The sequence below is a fragment of the Galeopterus variegatus genome, unplaced genomic scaffold (genome assembly GCF_000696425.1).
Source record: "Galeopterus variegatus unplaced genomic scaffold, G_variegatus-3.0.2 Scaffold1944, whole genome shotgun sequence".
Taxonomy (NCBI): Eukaryota; Metazoa; Chordata; class Mammalia; order Dermoptera; family Cynocephalidae; genus Galeopterus; species Galeopterus variegatus.
In genome coordinates this window covers 246,050-270,209 of record NW_007728055.1, presented here as the reverse complement: position 1 = coordinate 270,209, position 24,160 = coordinate 246,050, and the positions used below count along the sequence as shown (strand labels likewise).

The 24,160-nt window shown below is 31.8% G+C and overlaps 1 protein-coding gene across 1 annotated transcript in view; it reads right to left on the bottom strand.

Moving 5' to 3' along the window:
* Window positions 1-24,160, bottom strand: part of SYCP2 (synaptonemal complex protein 2) — a 59,273-nt gene that overhangs the window by 4,742 nt on the left and 30,371 nt on the right. The window contains exons 19-35 of the mRNA XM_008579701.1: window positions 22,601-22,670; window positions 22,241-22,295; window positions 21,608-21,741; window positions 21,026-21,459; window positions 15,738-15,865; window positions 14,905-14,941; window positions 11,435-11,505; window positions 11,277-11,334; window positions 10,627-10,682; window positions 10,128-10,185; window positions 9,472-9,640; window positions 7,239-7,276; window positions 6,607-6,777; window positions 4,773-4,971; window positions 3,328-3,530; window positions 1,744-1,771; window positions 323-478 (exon numbers count right to left, since the gene is read on the bottom strand). Coding sequence (XP_008577923.1) covers window positions 323-478; window positions 1,744-1,771; window positions 3,328-3,530; window positions 4,773-4,971; window positions 6,607-6,777; window positions 7,239-7,276; window positions 9,472-9,640; window positions 10,128-10,185; window positions 10,627-10,682; window positions 11,277-11,334; window positions 11,435-11,505; window positions 14,905-14,941; window positions 15,738-15,865; window positions 21,026-21,459; window positions 21,608-21,741; window positions 22,241-22,295; window positions 22,601-22,670 — 2,065 coding nt within the window. The remainder of the gene's footprint in view (window positions 1-322; window positions 479-1,743; window positions 1,772-3,327; window positions 3,531-4,772; window positions 4,972-6,606; window positions 6,778-7,238; window positions 7,277-9,471; window positions 9,641-10,127; window positions 10,186-10,626; window positions 10,683-11,276; window positions 11,335-11,434; window positions 11,506-14,904; window positions 14,942-15,737; window positions 15,866-21,025; window positions 21,460-21,607; window positions 21,742-22,240; window positions 22,296-22,600; window positions 22,671-24,160) is intronic.

Sequence of the window (24,160 nt, the reverse complement as noted above, 5' to 3'; positions counted from 1 at the left end):
CACCTTCCAAATAACTGCATTTTCACACAGGATTGTTTTTTTTTTTTTTTAGGTGTTCAATAAATGTTCATTGAATATTGATTATACAGTGAAATCCTTGAATATAGAGACTGGGTCATGGTAATTTCACTTTTAGCAATGCCTGACACAATGCCTTTCCTAGCACATTTACTCAGGAATTTTTTAAAAACATAAATGAATAAACTTCTACAGAAGGTACTGAGAAATGCTACCCTCCCCCGGTTTACTAGAGATTGAAGGATTCTTAAACAGAATCAGAGTTTTCATTTAAAAGGATAACACAGGATTTTGATCTACCTACTTTTGAAGGTGTGATGATCCGCATCTTTGGTTTTACACAGTTTTTTGGGAAGCAAGTTTGCTCTCCTTTCTTCTTCCTTTTGTATTTCTACTTCATCGGAATTACTTAGATTATCTTCTATGTACATTCGTTTGCGACTAACACGTTCAATGTGGCCTTTGGAACAGTTAAAAATTAATTAATAATGCTTCAATTTTGAGCAAAAATACCTAATATTTTCTTGGTCTTATAAAAAGAAAGCTTTTATTTTAGTTAATTGTTTGCATTATGTTGTAGGCAACTGTGCAAATTCTACCTAGTTTACTTATTTTCTTTTCCAAAAATTATCATGAGTAACAGTTTATATGACTGTCTATATAGAAAATCCAAGAAAATCTAGGCAGACAATTAATTCATCAAGGTGTTAGAGATATAAAAATCAACAGTTTCTTCAATATAAAAATAAAAAAACAAAAATTATCATGAGTAACAGTTTATATGACTGTCTATATAGAAAATCCAAGAAAATCTAGGCAGACAGTTAATTCATCAAGGTGTTAGAGATATAAAAATCAACAGTTTCTTCAATATAAAAATAAAAAATAATAAACCCAGAAAATGTTATTTTAGAAAAATATTTTTATGACAATAGCTTAGGGAAGGATTCCTTGAACAACCCAAAAGTTTGGTAAATTTTATTACATGATATCTTTTGTCATATGAAAGTATTGGATTTTACTAAGTGAAAAGATAAGACACATACTAGAAAAAGAATGTTCACATTGCATATAAATGATAATTAATATCCAGACTATTAATAACTACTACAAATTTATAAGAAAAACCAAGCAATGCAATTAAAAAATCAGAAAGCATAAACAGGCAATTCATAAAATGGCCAAAAACAAATGAAAATATTTCTTGATGCAGTTAATCAAGAAAATGCAAATTAAAGTAAGACACGACTTTACACTTACCAGATTGGTAAAAACAGACACATCTGGTAACACCCAGTTAGTTAAAACTGTAGAGAAATGGGCACTATCACATAGCACTATTGAGAGTATAAGCTGGTACAACTACAGGTTCAGTATTCCTTATGTGAAATGCTTGAGACCAGAAGTGTTTTGGATTTCGGAATATTTGCATAATACTTAACTGGCTGAACATCCCTAATTTGAAAACCTGAAATGGTCCAGTGAGCATTTCCTTTGAGCGTCATGTTGACACTCAAAAAGTTTCTAATTTTGGAGTTATTTTGAATTCCAGATATTGGATTAGGGATGCTCAATCTGTACTTTATGAAGCAAATTCCCAACACTTTATTAAGAGTCAACAGTAAATGGGCCCAAAAATGTCTCATGAGTCCATCTGATGACTATGTAACAGATCAAAACTCCATCTAGCACAAAGTAGCATCAAAGAAGATGCGTGGAAATTACTAGGTTTGGAGATTTGCAGGGTGGTATACTGAAGGGATTAAAGGATGCAGGGAAACTAAGGACGATAGAGCAATATTGACAAAGGACCACAGGATGACAGTCTACTGGGAAACTGATTTTGAAATTGTGGTCTGTAGAAACCGAGAGTCTTGCAAACGTGCCTTAGTAGTTATTTGGAGAGGGAGGCTAGGTAGGCTAGGGTTTGGACCTCCTACCTCTGCTAGACAGCAGAGTTCCACTTTTATCTGTTTCACATGCAATAGTCCCCCCTTATCCATAGTTTCCTTTTCTGTGGTTTCATTTACCCAGGTCAACCACAGTCCAAAAATATTAAGTGGAAAATTTCAGATATAAACAATCCATTAGTTTTAAATTACAAGCCATTGTGAGTAGCATGGTAAAAGTCACACCACCCCTCTCCATCCCCCGCCCCAAAGAATTATCCCTTTGTCCAGAGTATCTACGCTGTATATACTACCTACCCATTAGTCACTTAGTAGCCATCTCAGTTATCAGATTGACTGTGGCAGTATTGCAGTGCTTGTGTTCAAGTAACCCTTATTTTACTTAATAATGGCCCCAAAGCACTAGAGTAGTGATGCTGGCCATTGAGATATGCTAAAGAGAAGCGATAAATAGCCTCCTTTAAGTGAAAAGTTCTTGACTTAATAAGGAAAAAAAATTGTATGCTGAGTTGCTAAGATCTATAGTAAGAATGAATCTTCTGTAAAACTGTGAAGAAAGAAAAATATTTGTGCTAGTTTTGTTCACTCCTCAAACTGCATAAGTTATGGCTATAGTGAGTGGCAAATGCTTAAGATGGAAAAGGCATTAAATTTGTGGATGGAAGTCATAAATAGAAACATGTTCCAACTGACAGCAATCGGGTTCGGTACTCTCCTTGGTTTTTGACATCCACTGGGGGTCTTGGAATGATGTATCCCCTGCAGATAAGGGGGGACTACTGTATTTTATTAAGAAGAAATGGTACATACAACTTGATACATAAAAGAGGAAGAATAAAGAATTTCTTTTCAATATATCATATTAAATTTTTATACCCATACTATTTACCTATTAGTTTTAAAAACTTCCTTATAAAAACAGAAGCAAATACTATGTTGTACTGTTTTCAACTACATTCTTGTCAGTTTACTTTGTCAACTTGCGATTTTAGTAACTAAAGATTATTAAAGATTACAGACTTTGAATTACAGTAAAATTTGAAAGAGGTGCCTGTGTTGCAGGAATACATCTATTCAAATCTAGAAAATGTATGTAGTTTTGAAATGTAAACAAATAAGTAGCACCTCTTAGAAAGCAATCATTCCTATCACAGAACTCTAATCTTACTCTATATTCTCATGTGAACACATTCTTCCTCCCATATAGCTTACACATGAGTCTGTTAGGTTTGCTGAGACTGGGAACTCTTACTTGTCATTATGTCCCTCTCTCTGCAGCCCCCCGACCAAACCCAAAACCTTACGTAGACAAGCAAAGCGTATTTGATTAAGATTAGAGAGAAATGATTTACCACCTTCAGATATATCTGATGAAGGAAAAATATATATACATTCTTACCCAAAAGAGTGGTTGTGGAGTTGGTGAGCAACTGTCACCTGCACACAGTAAGTTCTCATTATTTTGGGGTGACTTTATTGGACCTCCAACTCCATTGCTACTGTTTAAGGATTCAGGTGATGAAGTTTTTGCATTAGGTGATATAGATTTTGTTACATTGTCATCATCTTGAGTAAAATCCCTTTCTGTTATTTTCTCTACACCTATATTGCCCCACAAAACACAAACAAAAAAAGAGATGTCAGTTGTTATCATTGAGGTCTGCTTTAGAAATAGCATGATTAGTTTAAATTCCAAGAATATAATAACGTATCAAGTCCTCAAATCTTAGCTGTATTTAAAAAGGATAAAACTTTCAATAAATTAAGATCAAATTATGTTTAAAATATTTTCTAAGACTTTGAAAATAATGACTAAATTTGAAATGTAAATGTAACCATAAGAACTTTCAAAACAATTTCAAACAAAAATATCTACAGTATGAGCTGAAATATAATGATCAACCTAAGTATTATCTTGAGTATTTTGACATCATATACAATATCATTATATATTAAAGTCACAGAATTTTATGATTAGAAAAGACATGGGAAATCATCCAGTCTAAATCCTTCACATAAAAATCAGGAAATTCATTGCTGAAATTAGACTTAGTATAAATGAATTCTCAGACACTTTTCAGAACAAATCAAGCCATGTACATCTGTCTTCTGAGTATGTTCTTATCTGAAATGATAGTCGACCTGAGCATTATGAAAACAAAAACAACAGTAGCTACTTTAAAGGAGGCATAAGTATATTAACTGATTTAAGTGTTGAATTTTAAGTGAAATGATTATTAACATTTAGAAATGCTTTAAAATATCCTTACTAGGAACTTAAAACAATATAAAAAGTGCAAGCTTATTTTTATAGTTCCAGTGCTAGATAGGCATACTATATACCAGAACTCCAGAGAATATGAATTTTTCACTACCAATTATTTTTAAATAAAAGCAAAACCTCAATTGTTTATGAAGATAATCCAGTATGGGTCCACAGAAGGATCATATTTCTTGGACTTCTGTCCATAAAATGTAAATAGGAAAAATTAAATCTCCATAATTCTTATGTTATTAATATATTTTGAGCTAAAAGCATTAAAATTAAGCACTTATTTGAGCTTTCACATTATAGTTTGTAAATATATATTAAATATTTTCCATATTGAAGCATTTGATCATTAACTTTCTAACATGAAGAACTTCAGTATCCTAGTAACACTATTCCCAAGTTAGCAAAAACCAAGTTACTAGCATTAACTGTTTAAAAACCAAAGTTTTAGCTACCTATAATCTTAAAAACACCCCTTAAAATTAAGTCTTCAAATTATATTTTCACAATATTAGAGTTATAGTAGAAAATTGTTGAATATTAAAATCAAGGAAAAATAAAATGATACTGACATCTCATTACTTCTATAGATGATGGACTGCCAGATAAAGACACAGGAGATACATCAAGGCTATTAACTCTTATAGTATTTTTTAGTAGAGGTGAGTTTTTCCGTTCTTTTGATAGTTCCTTTGGTGTTTCAGTACAGGAGACTTTCTTTTGTTTTTTTGGCAGCTTTATGGTTGCGGTTCTTGAATGAATATTCTCCTCCTAGATGTATTGATAACTTTCAAATTATACTCGAATACAAATATTTACACTTAATAAAACAATTAAATTATATTAAAATACTTATTAAATGTCTTATATTTATCTTATACATACAGGCATAAGGGCCTACACATGAGTAGTAAGAAAGACTTTCTCATATGCTGGAAGATATAATACAAATTCACAGGAAAATACATAGACTATATAGTAAATGTCATAAGAGAAAAATAAAATGCTATAAGATTTCAAAGAAGAAGTTATATCTAGTTTAGGGAAAACAAAGAATTGCTAGATTTCATGGTACATGAGGTACTGATACTTCTTTGTGAAAGAAGGTGGTGAGGGGAAGATGTGCTGGGAATAAAGACTGCTGACAAGAGCAAAAGGAGTTTAGAAGCATAGGTCTTATTTAGGAATCACAGGTTTTACTATTTAACCATTACAGAGATGGGTATACAAGGGTACTTCAAAAAGTTCATGGAAAGACTCATGTTATCTTTTAATTTTTTTTCCCACAAACTTACTGAGGCACCCTTGTATACTGAAGAAGAGTGGAAATAAGTTTGGAAAGGAATTTTGATGCTTTGAATATCTGACAAGAGAGAGATTTTCAGGATTTTTCTTTGAAGAAGGATAGGATGAGAAGTGGCTTGGGAAGATTTATCTTACTATATGTATGGTAAACTAAAGTAAGAAATGATAGAAAATGAGGAGATAAGTTACAAAGTCTTTCAGGTAAGAGATAACAAGGTTACAGACAAGGAGAGATGGAAATTTAATGACTTAATATCAGCATAGTGTAGTGATCAGAGACCTATTTTAGTGCCAGACTCCTTGGGTTTAAATCCTAGCTAAATTATGTCCTCTCTGTGTGACCTAGGAAATGTTCCTTCTTCTCTCTGAGCCTCAATTTTCTCATTTGTAAAATAGGATAACAGTAATGGAACTAATTACCTGTAGTACTTATGAGATTTAATGAACTTAAATCTATAAACTCCTTAAAATAGCAGCTGGCACATTGTAAGCACTGTATATGCTCATGTATACATATATATATTTTTACTTCATTAAAAAAGCTTTCAAGCACAGGTGGCTGGGAATATGTTTGAACATTATGAGACAAGAAGTTAGGGATGGGCACAGGTGGGACAGTGTATGGGAAGAACCTCAGATGCCAATTTCTTTGCTTTCGTTCAAGAGAAAGATCCACAGCTTACCAATAGGCTATACTTTATTGAAATATAATTTTGGAAAGATCACGTAGTACTCTATTTGAAAGATATAATCTTTTAGTTTTACTAGAGTTCAAGAGAAAGATCCACAGCTTACCAATAGGCTATACTTTATTGAAACATAATTTTGGAAAGATCACGTAGTACTCTATTTGAAAGATATAATCTTTTAGTTTTACTAGAGTCAGACATCTGCTTTGGAACACTAATGCCAACTTACTACAAAATTTACCATTATATTGCCTTAGGACCAATTTGTAGAATTATTATATAAGTTTTCTCATATCGAAGGTTAAATCTTAAAAAGAAGTGACAAGATAAATTTGACATTTTTCCAAAAAAATATATATTTAGTATTTTAAGAAGCTTTTAAAAATTATTAATTTAAATTATATCTATTTACCTTTACTAGCAATTCCTCTTTAAATGAATGTGAAAATTCTTTTTCACTCTCTGATTCTGAGTTTGAGAGATCCTTATAGTTTTTTTTAGTTTTTGCTGCTCTTCGTGGAAGTCTGGTTCTCCTATCTGGAACTGCCTCGTCTACCTTTTTGGTGATGTTTTTACTAGATGTCTTTAGGAGAAAAATTCCTGAATATTATTAGATCGATATTTGAGAAAGAAGAAATACAAACTATTTGCAATAAAATTGGCACTGTGACAAGACATACATAAAACATTTGTATGAATAAAATGATTCCAGATTAATATTTTAAAAATGACTGGATTTTATCTTCCCATTCCAATTATCCTATTTACCACTTTTTTATCCCTACCATTAAATCTCTGAGATGCCTGATATATATTATCTAATTTAAGTAACAGAGATCAAAAATACCTAAAACCACAGACTCAAAACAAGGCCAACATGATTCAAAAAAACAGAAGGCAGAAGAAAATATGCAAAAGGCAGGAACAATTATAGAAACAAGTAACTGATAACAAGAATAAAATTGAGATGACAAATGAATTACTTTTATATGACAAGAAAGAATAATTTTAAAGAGACATTTGAACACAAACTTCTTGGTTTACCATTTTAGATCTTGGTTGTCCCTTTTTCAAGGATGGTCCTGCAATTCAGGAAAATAAGGCTAAATTTTTCTAATAAATAATAATTGGCATTAAATTTATTAGAACATTTCTGTATATATAAATTAAAAATCATGAAAATAAACACTTTTTTTTGAGAAGCATTTGTTAGCATTTAATGAACCTTCCTCTATGTGAATTCAAGCTACCAGGATGCAGGTCCCCCACAAACCCTAATGTTCTTCTTAGCTCTTCTAATGAATTATTTGGCCTTCACTATGACAGGCTGCTTTGGGGGTTTTCCCTTCCCCCAAAACTTTGTAGTAGCCTACATCACTGATGGGAAAGAATATATCTTTAAACTCATTCAAAAATTTAAATTTCAAGAATTGATAACTCCTAATCTATAGTGTTTGTTATGATATGAATTGCCAATTTCCTTTCTCTTCCTCTTATACCATAAAACTTTTTAAACATTTAAGAATAAACACAAGTTATAAAGTTAACACCCATAAATCTACCACTCAATTTAAGAACTAGATTACGAAAAATGCTGAATCTACTTGTGTATGCTGTCTTATACCATCCTCCATATCCCCTTTGCTAAAAGATAATCACTATCCTGAAATCTGTGTTTCTCATTCACTTGCTTTAAAAAAAAAGTTTTACTTCACAGATATGTATCTCTAAACACTGTAATGAGCTTTATAAAATAATATCATATCCTATGTAATATTCTATGATTTATTTTCCATACATCTTATGTTTCTAAGATTTATCTGTATGATTGATAGTAGCTTTAGTCCCTCTTCCCTTTTTGCCTTTCAAGCACAATGTCATCTTTCTAAATATTCTCTGAAGCCTAAGAAATGAGATTATCCAAGCCAAGGAAGCAAAACTTTTTTGGAAGAAAGATCCTATAATCCTGGCAATAAGCCAGCATATTAGCTTGTAGCCATTCAACTATTTAGACAAAATAATTCACAAAGAAGTCCAATTTTTTAAGTATTTACTGGTTCCAGTATTCTAAACTCTAATGTCTCCCCAAGATCTCTAATCTACTTTATGCTATAAATGTCTTTATTTGTATATCTTCCAGCTAGACTGTAAGACTCCTGAGGGCATGTGAAGCTTATCATGTTTCTCCTTGGCATACACTGCTTCAAGATTCCATGACCAGATCCAGCCTCACCTTTTACCATTTTACTACAAATATGATCTATGTTCCAACTACCTCAATACTGCATTCCCTGAATACACTATGCTATTTGATACTTCTGTCCCTTTTATATATGATAATCCTGTTGCTTTTCTTCCTCATGCATTTGGTTGGTCTCTCACCTGTTTTCAATATTCAGCATCATTTCTAAACATAGGCCAAAATTCACTTTTTACCTCTTTTTAAGCTATCACCACCCCTCCCCAACAGGTCACTAACTGGTTATTTTTAATCATGAAATAAAATAAAAGCTGATAAATACATTTAATTGAAAAGTATAGTTATCTTAGGTCTCCTTTTTAAAAACAGAATATATAAAATCTTTGTGTTTTAGCAAACACTGAAATTGATGTTCAGCTATGAAAGTATCTCTAGCCAAAACCCGTACCTCTAAATCTTATCCAACTACTTCAGAAGATTCAGTATCACAGAGAAAAAAGCAGAAATCACGTTCCGACACGTGCAAAAAACATTTCAAGAAAATTGTTTTCCTTCTGATATATTTTTATTGCATCTATATGAATTCCTAAAAAGTATGCACGTTGGGTGCAGCACGGAGATAGGATGTTGAGAAGTGAAAATATATGTATATATATAAATATGTAAATAAATGTAAATAGATATAGGTTAGTGTCAAAGTGCAAGTTTTGGTTTTGTTTAAGGGTGTTGAGTTCATGAATACTTAATACATTACTCACAGTAACTAATTCACTAAATAACTAATAATAGTGGGCCATGAATAGAAAAGTGATGACAGTATGTCATGAAGCAAGGATTATGATAAATAATATTTTGTGTCCCTAAGTTCCTATTAAAAAAGAGAAAAGTAATTTAAATATAACTATATTACAAAATAATTTTTAAAAAACCACTGTAAGTTTTGTCGTATTCATAAGGGTATATAGTAGTTAAAAACCGTGTACATAGAAAAATACACTTTTCAACCAATAATGCATTTTATTATATCATTAAAATGGTAAATCATTTGCAACATTTCTATAAAAAATAATTTCTTACTTGATCTCCCACTTTTATGTTTCTTCCCATTTTTATTTCTACTATAGTCTATTAGCTGTGGTTTTGATTTTGGTTCTTTTAGCCAGCTAATATCAGTCTTGCTGTCGTCACATCTGTTTTCTGTTTCAGTATCACTAAAGAGATTTTTCTTTTTATGATTTGTTATAATCTATATAAAAAAAAAAGAAATCCTTGAAATAGATGAAGAAATATGTCTTCTTATATGCCATGCAAGGTGAGTTAAGCCCCACAAAATCCCGATGAACATGAAAACTAACTTCTAATTTTTTAACATACTAATCCATATGGCATTAAGGACCTAACCAAGAAAATCACTCAGAAATCCAAATCAGATAGTGAGATTTGTATTTTGGTATTGGTGTTGTTAATTAAAAGTTAAATCAGAACAGCTTACTTCCAAAGAGATATAATTTAATACTGTCAAAGAAAGTAACTGAAGTTGTCATGTCTATTATTGTTAAATGATTACAAATAGCTCAAAGACCATAAAAAAAAAAGTCATAATGGGAACATAATCTCATCGAAGAATAAAAAAATCAAAATATTTTTGTTTTCCAGTTCTTTAATAACCTTTGGCATTAAAAAATTAAAAGAAATACTGTTTTTAATAGACACATTAGGATATTATAACTTACTCTTTTATCTTTTGTTTTGAGAGAAGGTTCAAGTTCATCATGATTCTGCAAACCTACCCTTAAACAAAAATATGCATTAATTTTAAAATACCATTCATATTTTTTTTTCTTAAGGTAGCATGCACTGAACAATTAGACCTGTGTTTTCAGCCTTAACTCTTTCATTAATTAACTATATAATTCTGGCTAGGTCACCTATCCTCTCTGACCTCAGTTAATTATAAAATAATGAGGTTAGATTAAAGGACTACTAAGCCTATTCAGCTTTATGATCTAAGATATAAAACTAATATTTAAAGTGCAGAGAAATCGCATATTAATTTTAAAAGTAAATGCTGAAGTTAAAGAATCACAGTGGGAGTAATCAGGACAGTACTTCACTCTTCTCATATGTTAACAACTCTTAAAGACAGATTGGGAGGAGATATTTAAGAGAGGAAAAAAAGATGGAGATATGTGTATTTTAATCTGACCTATCTAATTATAATAAAACACATACAATTTAATTGAATTATCCACGTAGGCTTCTTTAGCTGTAGTTTGAAATTCTTGGATCTGTATTGTAAATAAACATTTAAAAAACAAAAAAGGGTTCTTAGTGTTAAAATAAGGCAATCAAAAATGAAAAGAAATAAACATAAAATCTAGTTTCTCTCACTTCATAGAATCAAAAGATTTGACAATAAGTTTACTATAATATTTTTATTTAAGAAAAAAGCTAATATAATAAAATATACTAAAAACAAAATAAGAGTATTTGTTTTAAGTTTATTGCAAAATCTAGTTTCTCTCACTTCATAGAATCAAAAGATTTGACAATAAGTTTACTATAATATTTTTATTTAAGAAGAAAGCTAATATAATAAAATATACTAAAAACAAAATAAGAGTATTTGTTTTAAGTTTATTGCATCAATAAGCAAAGTGATTTTGTTGTTACAGTAGTCTAAGTCCTCCCACCCCCCAATTACTTATTTTTCTCTTATTCCAAAAGATTTGAAAAAAACTAAATATACCTAGAATGGTTATCTAAATAAATCATTATATTTAAAAATGTTTTTAAAGTATATCAGTAAGAACATGCACATTAAAAATCATACATTCTAACAAATTCATGGTAAATACAAAATAACTTGATTTCTAGCTTACTCCAAGTTTTATAGTAGGTTCATCAGCTCCATTCAAATTAAAATTGTAAACATCATTCCTGTGAAAATGAAGAGAAATATTTACTCCATTGTACAATAAATACATTTAGTCTCTTCAAATATAAAGAAAAGAAAAAGATTTACAAGAATACTACTTACAATGGGCATTCAGAAGTAACATTAACAAAAGTAGTCTTCAGTTTTCTATAACTTTTTTTCTGAACCTTTTCCTAAATATAAAAACAGATTTACATAAAACCATTCAAACCTGTACATTACTAAAGTTGGCAAACATAATACATGCAATGAAATTGTCATGTATTTTCCAGTTTTGCTTCCTCTAATATAAATCTGGCATTTGTAACATTTTCCATAATGTAAATTCAATAAAAATATACCCAAAAGAAAGGAAATCAGCACCTAGTAAATATATCTGCACTCCCACGATCACTACAGCATTATTCACGATAACCAAGAAACAACCTAAGTGTTCATCAACAAATGAATGGATAAGGAAATTGTGAGATACGCATGTAAACACACACAATAGAGTATATAATGCAGCCTTAAAAATAGTAGATCCTGCCATTTGCCACAACATGGATGAACCTGGAGGATATTATGCTAAATAAAATAAGCCAGACACAGGGAAAAAAAGAAACCTATCTGATTTCACTTATGTGTGGAATCAAAAAAAAAAAAAAAAAGTCAAATACATAGATATAGAGAATAAAACTGGCTACCAGAGCAGGGCGGGGGGCAGGGAGAGGAAATGGGAATATACAGGTCAAAGAATTCAAGGTCGCAGATATGTAGGTTGAATAAGTCTAAAGATCTAATGCAGAGCATGAAGATTACAGTTAATAATATTGTACAGTAGTCAGGATACTTGCTAAGAGAGTAGATTTTTAGGTGCTTTTGCCACACACACACAAAAAGGCATCTATGTGACATGATGGATATGTTAATTTGCATTACTACTGTAATCACTTGGCTGTGTATACCATGTTATACACTTTAAATATGTATAATAAAAAATTAAACATCCATACTTTAAAAAATATTGAAGACATACTTAAAATATATTATAAATCTAATGTAAAATATAAAATCCTTATATCCTTAATATTTACTGACATTGTTGCACATAGATAAATGCCTTCTCATTAGTATTCTACAGGCTAAATTTTAGTGATTCTAGAATCACAAAACAAGTATGCTTCCACTTTGATTCTTGTTTGCTTTAAACTCTTTTTTTTTTTTCCCTTTTTGTCTTTTTTCATGTCTGGCAACGGATCGCAACCCTCAGTGTCGCGCCCGTACCGGACCAGGACCGGCAACGGGATCGCAACCCTCGGGGTTGCGCCCGCACCTCGCTCCACCAGTGAGCGGGAACCGGTCTGTATGTGGGATCCGAACCCCCGGTGGGAGCGCCACCGCGCTCCCAAGCGGCGCACTGTAGCAGTGCGCCACCGGGCCGGCCCGTGCTTTAAACTCTTAAACAGAAAACTTCAGGAGAGCCTAAGGTTTATGTAAAATAGTCAAAAAAGTATCAGTTAACTAGTATTGTTAGGGAAAAATAAGTGTAAAATTATTCATATAGCCTACAGCTCTAAATATACTCAACCACGTCACACAGTAGTAAGGGCAAAAAAAAAGAAATAAAATAAAATTTAATAAACTATCACTTTATTAAAGAAATTTAACTATGATTAAATATACAAATAATTATTATCACTAAATAATTGATTACTAATCAGAAATAATCAGAAGACTAATTTAATATCCAGTAAGTTAGAAATATTAGGTTTAAAGTATTCGTTTTAATTTGTGATTCATCTTCAATTTAATTATTGCTTTTGGCTATTTTACATAGAAATATTTGCATTATTCCCAAAAGTTTATCCCACATTATATTACTCCTCTAATCACTTATCCGACTTATCCTCTCTAGTATGATTTTTGCCAGTCTTTAGATACATATGTTCATTCATCTTTTGCATGCCAGTGTATGCTAGGTATTACAGAATATATAAAAATAAGGGCCGGCCCGGTGGCGCACTGGATAGTGCGCCGCTTGGGAAGCGCGGCGGTGCTCCCGTCCGAGGGTTCGCATCCCACATGCGGACCGGTTCCCGCTCACTGGCTGAGCGGGGGCAGGAGCAACACCGAGGGTTGCAATCCCGTTGCCGGTCCCCGGTCGGGTCTGGGGGCAACACTGAGGGTTGCGATCCGTTGCCGGACACAGAAAAAAGACAAAAGACAAAAAAAAAAATAAGCAAAGATATTAAAGGGGAGATGCAAAAGTAAGCAAAGGTGTCACAGAAGATACAAAGATGATTCAAAGTAGTTACACTCTAGTAAAAGAAGAAAAAGAAACAAAACCTGCAATAATGAATGAAATATCAAAAGAAAGTTACAAAAAAAATTATTGCGTAGATTTAGAATTCTTGCCAAACTGGGTTTTTTGAGTCACGGTACTTTGAAAAGTTTGCTTTTTTAAAAAAAATAAAAAGATAACCAGTAAGGGGATCTTAACCCCTGATATGGTGGTGTCAACATCACGCTTTCCCAAGTGAGCTAACCGGCCATCCCTATATAGGGATCTGAACCCGTGGCCTTGGTGTTATCAGCACCACATTCTCCCAAGTGAGCCACAGGCCGGCCCTTGAAAAGCTTTCACAAAGAAGGTAGACTCTGAAGCAAGGCTTGCAAGGAGGAATAAGATTTTTGATAATCAGAAAAGACTGTAGGAGAGCCTACTGACTTAGCTCTAAGTTCTTTCCAAAGGGGAAAGTAAAAGTATAAACAAATACTTAGGAAAGACACTTCAGGGAATCTCAAATTATCATGTTTCAGCTAAACAAAACCTGTCTAGAGAACTAATATTAAGAAATAAGAGAGTCTTTTAAAGAGACTAATGAGTCACTCTGTGTCTTCATCTAATTCAATAAAAAGCAGGAACCAAAAAAGTTTTCTGAACAAGCAAATGAGGGATTGAAGCTTTGTGCTTTGGAAACAAAAAAAGCTGGTATTGAATGTAATGAATGGATTAGCACCAAGAACTACTACAAACAAAGAGAATTACATAAAGGATATTGTAACAATCCAAGGATTGAAAATTAGAACTGAAAGGATAATAGGATAATAGGAGTTGGCAGAAACAGGGGAGAGAAGATTTAAGAGGGTGAGTCTCAAAACTTGATAAATTAAGTAGAAATAGAAAGTAACTGTGAGGAATAAATCAAAGATAATTGATATTTTAAGCCTGCATGAATAGTAAATGTTTTAACAAAATTGGGACTTCAGAAGAATCGGATTGTCAGAAGAGATGGAAACAGCTAGGGAAAAGAAAAAAGAAAAAAAAAAAAGGTGATAAGGACATATTGAATCATGTACTGAAAAATAAAAGTACTGTGCTCATATATGTAAAAGGAGCATTTTCTTTGAAAAATAGAACAGAAGGTTAGGGGGCTATTTTGAGTACTTGCCACTAAACTTCTGAGTTTTTATAGTCCATGTAGCAATATTCTGAAAACATTAAATCTAATTCCATCTTACTACTATTCTACAAGTATTTTAGTGCTTATAGTCAAATATCATTGAGTTTGTAAATAAATGACACCTACCTTACTAAGCTGTACATCAGATTTGTTTGGAAAGCCACTATAAAAAAGATTTTGTCAAAATTTAAAAAGCAATTAAGCATCAGTAGAATATTTTTCATAAAAGCCATCTTATATAAGTTAAAACATATTTGGGTCACTAAATCTAAATTCAATATGCTATAAATAACCAAAATGTGACAATACTAGTCAGTCTGATAATTTTGCAACTTCACACATAGTAAATAGCACCTATAATAGTTAATTCTAAGCTGAATCATTAATGCAGCAGGAAGTGCCAAATAACTGAAAATAAATGTTCTGCCATGAGAGTCATTTTTTCATGCCATATAATTAGGCCAGAATTTAAACGAATTAACAACCTGACAACCTATCAATGGACACTTTGTAATAATAGAATTAACTTTCAGAAAGATTGCAAACAAGGAATGTATTATTTACTATATACAGACAACTCATTTCAGCTCATTTAAACTTTGTATTTCATTAAATGGTGTATTTAAATATATTTAGCTGTATTCATTACTAGATTCAATAAATATAATTCTAAAATGTCTATATCCTAGATTTATTTCTGAAATGCTATTATACTGTTATTGACATGATGTTTTTTTATTCTTTATAAAATGTATCCAGGCTCTAGAATGACAAATTTCAATTTTTGTTCCCTTCCTATATAATTTAATCAGCTACTATTTATGAAAGTAATAAGTAGCCATGTTTTCTACTGGAAAGTTACATTATTTGAATACATGTTTTAAACTAACCTTTCTTAAACTGTGTAAAATAATTGTATCTGTCAGGAAAATATTCATGTCTAAAATTTAAGAACATACCTATCAATCCAAGAGTCCTTTAATTTTCTTGTAGACTTTATGTTATCTTTTGGTTTGTATCTCTTATTAATTTGCCTTATCAAAGATTGTGCTGCATCAGTAAATCCCTTCTCTTTGGACTCTTCTCTCTGAAATTATTTATAAGTTACTTTAAAACTCTACAGTTAACTTTCAAAGGAAAATAAAGAAAAGAAAGCCTAAGAAAAATCTGGTTTTATTTACACCTACAAGAAGAAAAAAAGGAGTCAGAAATTATTCTCAAAAGTTTGAGCCTTGTTAGGCATTAAAACAACTCAGGATAAGTCTTTTAACATACAGAACTGTTCAGAGTGCTCTGTAGAAAAAAATTTTTTAAAGATTCTACCGATGAGAATAAATTTTAAAAAATAGAAAAAAAGCCTGTTCTTTGAAAAGATCAATAAAATTGATAAATCTCTAGATAGCTTAATTAAGGGGAAAAAAAGAAAGAAAAGACATAAATTACTAATATCAGAAATGAAAGATGGACCATCACTGCAGAACACATGGACATTAAAATGATAATGCAGGAAAATTATGAAATCCATGCCCCCAAATTTGATAACCTAGATGAAATGGACCAATTCCTTGAAAGACACAGTCTACCAAAACTCATGCAAGGAGAAACAGTTCATCTGAATAGGCTTATCTCTATTAAAGGAATTTTATCAATAATTAATAGTCTTCCAAAACAAAAAGCACCAGTCCCAGATGAGTTCACTGGCAAATTCAACATTTAAGAAAGAAATTATCCCAATTCTCCATGATCTTCTAGAAGACAGAAGCAGATAAAATCACCCTGACTCCAAAACCAAAGACATTACAAAAAACGGAAAACTACAAACCAATCTCATAGACACAGATGCAAAAATCCTCAACAAAATAATTAGCAAACTGCATACAACAATGTATAAAAAGAATTATGTACCATGACCAAGTGGAATTTATTCCAGGTATGCAAGGCTGATTCAACATTTGTAAATCAATTAATGTAATCCATCATATCAACAGGCTAAAGAAGAAAACTTCGCAGAAGAAATCAATAAATGCACAATAAGCATTTGACAAAACCCAACATCCATTCATGATAAAAACTCTCAGCAAACTAGGAAGAGGGAAACTTTCTCAACTTGACACAAAAACTTACAACTAACATGACACTCAATGGTGAGAAACTATTAACTTTCCTGCTAAGATCAGAAACAAGGTAAGGATATCTCTTCTCATTACTCCTTTTCAACATTGTACAGGAAGTCCTAATTAATGCAATAAGACAGGAAAAGGAAATAAAGGGTATATAGATTGGGAAGGAAAAAAATAAAACTGTCTGTGTTCATGGATGACCTCACTGTCTATGTAGATAATCCCAAAGAATTAGCAAAACAAAAAACTGCTGGAACTAATAAGCAATTATAGCAAGGTTTCAAGATACAAGGTTAATATAAAAAGTCAATTGTTTGATTTCTTATAAACCAGCAATGAACAAGTGGACTATTTAAAATTAAAAACACAATTTTACATTAGCACTCCCCCAAATGAAATACTTACATGTAAATCTAACAAAACATGTGCATGAGGAAAACTATATAACTGATGAAAGAAATCAAGAGATCTAAATAAAAAGATATTCCATGTACATAGAAAGTTCAATATTGTCAAGATGTCAGTTCTTCTCAACTTGATCTATAGATTTAATGCCATCCCAATCAAAATCCCAGAAATCTATTTTGTAGATATCAACAAACTGATTCTCAAGTTTATATGGAAGGGTAAAAACCCATAATAACCAACGGAATACTGAAGAACAAAACATCAGATAACTGATGCTACCCGAATTCAAGACTAAAAAACTATAGTAATCAAGACAGTGCGGTAATGTTAAAATAGACACAAGATCAATAGAACAGAATAGAGAGCCCAGAAATAGACCCATACAAATATAGTCAACTAATCTTTGACAGAAGAGAGCAAAGACAAGAAAAGACAGTCTTTTCAACACATGGTGCTGACACAACTGGACAACAAAAAATGAATCTAGACACAGACCATACACCTTTCGCAAAAATTAATTTAAAATGGATCACAGACCTAAATGTAAAACACAAAACAATAAAACTCCTAGAAGATAACACATAAGAAATCTATGTGACCTTGGGTTTGGCCTTTTTATATACAACACCAAAAGCACAAACCATGAAAGAAAAAAATTGATAATTAGGATTTCATTAAAATTAAAAACTTTGCTCTGCCAAAAAGACAGTTTAGATAATGAAACAAGCCATAGACTTGGAGAAAATATTATTTGCAAGACACATATTTCATAAAGGACTTACATCCAAAAATACACAAAAAACTCTTAAAACTCAACAAAAAGAAAAAAAGAAAACACAAATTTTAAAATGGGCAAAAGATCTGAATGGACAACTCCCAAAGAAGATATACAGATGGCAAATAAAAATAAGAAAAGATACTCAACATCTTATGTCATTAGGGAATTACAGATTAAAACAACAATTAGATACCACTACATACCTAGTAGAATGACTAAAATCCCAAACACTGATAACACCAAATGCTGACAAGAATGAAGATCAATAGGAATTCTCATTCATTGCTACTGGGAATGCAAAAATGGTATAGCCACTTTGGAAGACAGCAGTTTCCTACAAAACTAAACACATTCTTACCATATTATTCAGCAATCATGCTCCTTGGTATTTTTCCCAAATGAGTTGAAAACTTATGTCCACACAAAAACCTGCATACAAATGTTTATAGCAGCTTTATTCATGATTGCCAAAACATGGAAATAACCAAGATGTCCTTCCATAGATGAATGGATAAATAATCCTTGTTATATCCATACAATAGAATATTATTCATTGATAAAATGAAATGAGCTATCAAGCCACGAAAAGACATGGAGAAAACTTGAATGCATCTTGCTAAGTTAAAGAAGCCAATCTGAAAAGACTACATACTACGTACGATTCCAACCACATGACATTCTGGAAAAGGCAAATATAGACAGTAAAAAGATCAGTGGTTGCCAAAAGTTTGGTAGGAGGAAGAGACGGAGCAATAAATAGGTAGAGCTTAGGGGAATTTTAGAGCAGTTAAACTGTTCTGTATAATACTATAATGTGGATTTATGTCACTACATATTTGTCAAAACACACAAAATGTACAATACAAAGAGTGAATCCTAATATAAACTATGGACTTTAGTTAATATATTGTATTAATAATGGCTCATCAATTCTAACAAATGTACCACACTAATGTAAGATGTTAATAATAGGGGAAATGAGTAAAGGGAATGTATGAGAAGTGTCAGTACTTTTTTTTTTTTTTCTGTAAACCTTAAACTGCTTCAAAAAATAAAATATTAATTTTTAGAAAATGAAAGTGAAAACACTACAAAGTAAAAATTATTATTGGCATAATTTTAGATGATTTAGTTTAAAAATCTCTAACAATACTCAAAGATCTCCTGATTTTTATATTTACATTCTTCTGGGCATCAGACATATGGGTATTTAAAATTGTAGTAAGATACACATAACATAAAACTTACTATTTTAACCATTTTTAAGTCCATATATTTTTATATGTAACAGGTAGTAAGTTATTACTTACTGTCCCTCTTGAGATTATCAGAGAGAAGGCAGGGTTTACTTGGCTTCATAAAAACATAGCAAAAATTAACTTCCTCTAAAATAATGTATGATTTCAGAACTTCCAGTATATTTGGAGCTACCTTGGAAATCTGTTTTGTTTAACTGCAGAGATTCTATTGCTCTGGGCTGATCCAATAAGCAGAAAGACAGTATCAGACAGATGACTACCTTAAAGGAGAGTTATCCATGAAAATGACAAGAAACCTGCATAATGATACAGTAAGTGACCCTATGAAGGACTGAAGAAAACTTCTGAAAACAGGTACTTGATTTTTAAAAAATCAGAGCACAGCTTAGAAGAGATAATTGGTTTCTGTGCTCCCCCCAAAAAGGAATGACTACATCAGGGAAATTCTGTGAAATGATTCTAAACTCCAAAGAAAACAATTTAAAATTAAAATTGAAGGACAGATCTGTGTCTGGACAAAAAGAATCTTACTTCCCCAGGGACTGAGGGAACTATATAGCAGCTAAAACTAGAAAGAGAAAAGAATAGCATACTAGGAACTAAGAAAAAAGGGGCCCAAAAAGATGTGGTTATATAAGAAAGAAGTCAAGTTAGGCACAAAAAGTGAGGTGCAGGTTAAAAAAATTTTCTAAAAGAAGACTGATCAAGACAAATTAAATAATGCCTAGTTATCTACAATAATTACAAATTATCTATTAAATACCATTTGCACATTGAGATGCTCTATATATGAACATTTTACACTGACTCTAGAAATCTGGCTACCCAGATATTAACAATACTGCAGAAGACAAAGGCAAATAAAAGCCTGTAAAACCTGGATTATTTCTTTTTAGGAATAGCAACAAGCAGATTGCATTATTGGCAGTGGAGTTGTATTCTGATTAAAAAATTGTCCTAATCTGCATCTTGATAGCAACAAAATAAAAATATTTATAATAACTACTGAAAAAAGTAAAGTTTTCTTCTGTGCATGTAGGTGCAGAGTAGCTAAAAATGTCTTGGAGATGTTTTATAGAGAAGAAGTCTGAAGAAGAAAATGGGGCTCCAATGAGGACGAAGAACAGTTAAAATAGAAGACAATATCTTCCAATCTATTTATGCACTTTCTTGCAAAACTTGTCAAACTTTGATATGCATTCATTCAAGAAGTGTTTGAGATGCTACTGTGGTAAAGCTGTGTTAGGACATGCATGAAAACAAACGAATAAAATATAGTCCTTATTCTCTAATAGGTTACAGTCACAGAGGAAAAAACACACACACAAAATATTTATAAAAAAAAAAGGTAAGAATTTTAAGAGAGGTACAAACACTTCTATATACATGTTCAAAAGGACAGAGTTGGAAGAGCCCAGAAAGAAGAGATAAAGTTCATTCATTCTATACATATTCACATGCCTGACAAGGGCTGAGTACTGTTCTATCAGGGCTAGGACTTAGGGAGAGGTAAGTGAAGAGTTTAAGGAGAAACTTGCTCTCAGAGTCTAGGTACTAAATTAAAGAATAAGGTATTACATGTATTAAATGTGCAGCAATTAGTCAAACTTCTTTCACTTTCTTAACGTTATCAAGTAGGCACTTTATGGATATGCAGAAATCAAAATACACTGAAAGCTCACCATTTTTTTTTCTTTCAAATCCCAGGAATTGAGTTTAGAAGTCCATTCTTTCCCCGATTTTTTAAGACTTTTCACATTTTTTCTAGGAGAATGGCTTTTATTACAAATAGCAGTATTCATATCTTTTGACAATACGTATTTCTTCCTATAGATCAGAGATTCTTCAACAGTCTTATTTAGGAGAACTGATTTAAAAGTAGTTTCAGATTCAATACACCAGTCACTCTGCTTAGTGTTTTCAGTATTGTTCTGCTCTGAATATTTAGAATGATTCTGTTGTTGATTGTTTCTTTTGCAAACTTCTACTTCTGCTTTATCTATTTTGTTATGCTCCACTATTTCTTTCGTATATTTCACCTTTCCAGTTTCTTCAGAATTATCAGATATCGAAGAGGATGATTTTGGGTTAGCAAGATTTTTGTTGATAACAATATCTAGTGAAAAAATGAGATGTTCTTATTAAATTAATAATATACTGTAATATGTAAAATATGTTAAAACCAAAAATGCTTGTTAGATTTTTGAAAAAAATTAATATTTCCTTTAACTGCTACTTCATACAGATAAAACTATACATTTCACCTTGATTGAATGTGTCTCCTGATGAAATACTTGCTCTTTGGTTATTACATAGTTTAATATTTGTTACAGGTGTCCAACATGCCAATTTGGAGTGCATTTTATTTTCACAGACGTTGTCTAAAACACCAGGTAATCTAGAAAATAAATTCGACTGCTTAATAGATTACAAAACATCAGCTAATGACTCTAAGATCCTGATTTTTTATTTAGTCATTATTTGCTGAAAGCAATGTGTTAATTGTCAGGTATGAGAATATTTTCATAAGTCATGACAAAAAATTTATTATATAATTGACCAGGTTAAGGAATATTAGAAAAGAGTACCCTACTTTGGTATCTACTTAAATATATCTTACATGTTCTATTGTGTATTGAGACTAAGTTAAATTTCTTCAGATTCATACTTTATTATTTTTAAAATATCATTTATTTTGTCTCTTGAAAAGTTATGTTGTTTCATATGGAAAAAACATATAGACTATTCCCCATTGTGTTGTTAATACTAATAACACTTGAGAGATGATTAATGCTAATACTACATTCTAATAAGGCTTTTTCTTTCAAATCTGTTATATCCATCTAAAAGTAACATTAATATATGCTAAATGATTTGATGAATTTTCTCATACTTACATGGGTTTATCTATTTTTCCCACTGCCTGTGAATCAGGAACGTCCTGGAGTTCATCTAAATAAAACAAAAATTATGGTATTTTCATGCAGTTGGCAGAGTAAAATGGGTGTAAGTATAAAATTCTCTAAAAGTTCACATATTGAGACGAAGAGATTAACTGATCTTTCCTCTTCCCTCTCATACTCAGCCTTCTAGGGAACACAGATTGTGTTACTTTCCTTGGCACTTCAAAAGTTCCTTGCACAAAGCCAAACATATTTATTATAATCTATCTTTTTCAAATTAGTGAAAGCCAGTGGGGTTAAAATGAAGTATAGAGAGAAATAAAGAGCAACTAGAATTAAACAAAAAGTACTTACTAAAATTTTGGTTTGGGAATTCAGTGTCCTTATTTTCTCTCTTTTCTACAACTTTAGCAGTTTTGATATGCTATAAACACACAGGAAACATGTTAATGTAAATTTGAATTAAGGCATTATATGAAAACAACTTTTAAAGTCAAAGTATTAAGATTTGAATCTTTTAAAATAAATTTGCCATGGCTGGCCCGTGGCTCACTTGGGAAAGTGTGATGCTGATAACACCAAGGCCACAGGTTCGGATCCCTATATAGGGATGGCTGGTTAGCTCACTTGGAGAGTGTGGTGCTGACAACATCAAGTCAAGGGCTGGGATCCCCTTACTGGTCATCTTTTTAAAATAAAATAAAAATAAAAAATTAAATAAAAATAAAAATAAAATAAAATAAAATAAAATAAAATAAATTTGCCTTGCTATGAAAATTTGGATAGTATTCATATCTACTTCAAATTTTCTGATCACATCTATAGCTAGTATAATAATTCAATTTTCATCTGTTACTGACAATTTCTAGAACCTCCATGGCACATCTCCAGTTACTGATCTCACAGCTATTGTTTTTTCACTATAGTACCTGGAAGAGTTGGAAATTATGAAGTATTAAATTAGTTTTAAAGTTTTAGTCATTGCTCAGGTAACTTCTTACCTGCAGCAAGCTTCCCTCTTTCCACAGCCACATATACACACTTAACCCAGATAAAATAAAAATCTGCCAACACTATAAAAAATATACATTTTCTGGTATAAGATATTTTGCCTCATCCTGGTTGTCTTTCCTACTCAATCTAGCAAGTAGTTCTCTACACTTGTGTAGTGGGGGAGCAATTATAGAAATGTGCAGGTATGTTTTGGGTTGTCAAAATGACAGAGGGCTTCTCCTGACAATAAGTCCAGTCCTAGCTAGGATAGTTATCATCCTACAATATTCAGGACCATGCCACACAACTGAAAAATAGTGCCCTTATTAAGAAAAAATTAGCTTTACAATTTGAACCATTACTTTTGCTATTTTTTCCTATCTTCAATTCTTACATCCTTTACCTTTCTGCCACATACCCACTTAAATTTTTTTAAGAAGTATCTACCATCTGTTCTTTTTTTCCTGTAACATCAAGACTACTATGCTTTGAGGGCCGAGCCCGTGGCGCACTCGGGAGAGAGCGGCGCTGGAAGCACAGCAGCGCTCCCGCTGCGGGTTCGGATCCTATATAAGGATGACCGGTGCGCTCACAGCGCTCACTGGCTGAGCGCGGTGGGGCCGGTCTCAAAAAGGACAAAAAAAAAAAAAAAGACTACTATGCTTTGAGAAAATTGCACAAAATTGAGGGGTCTTCAAAAAATTAATGGAAAGGTTCATATTTTAATTCCACTCTTCCATGAACTTTTTGGGATACCCTCATATTTATGAACTAATGTAATGATAAAATTAATAGTTTAAATGAAAACTGGGCCCTTAATACTACCTCACACTTGTACTTATTCTTAGGCCTCTCCATTACCTCTCAGTTGCTATTCCAAATATTTACATGTCCCTGAGCCCTCTACTTCAACAGATCCCC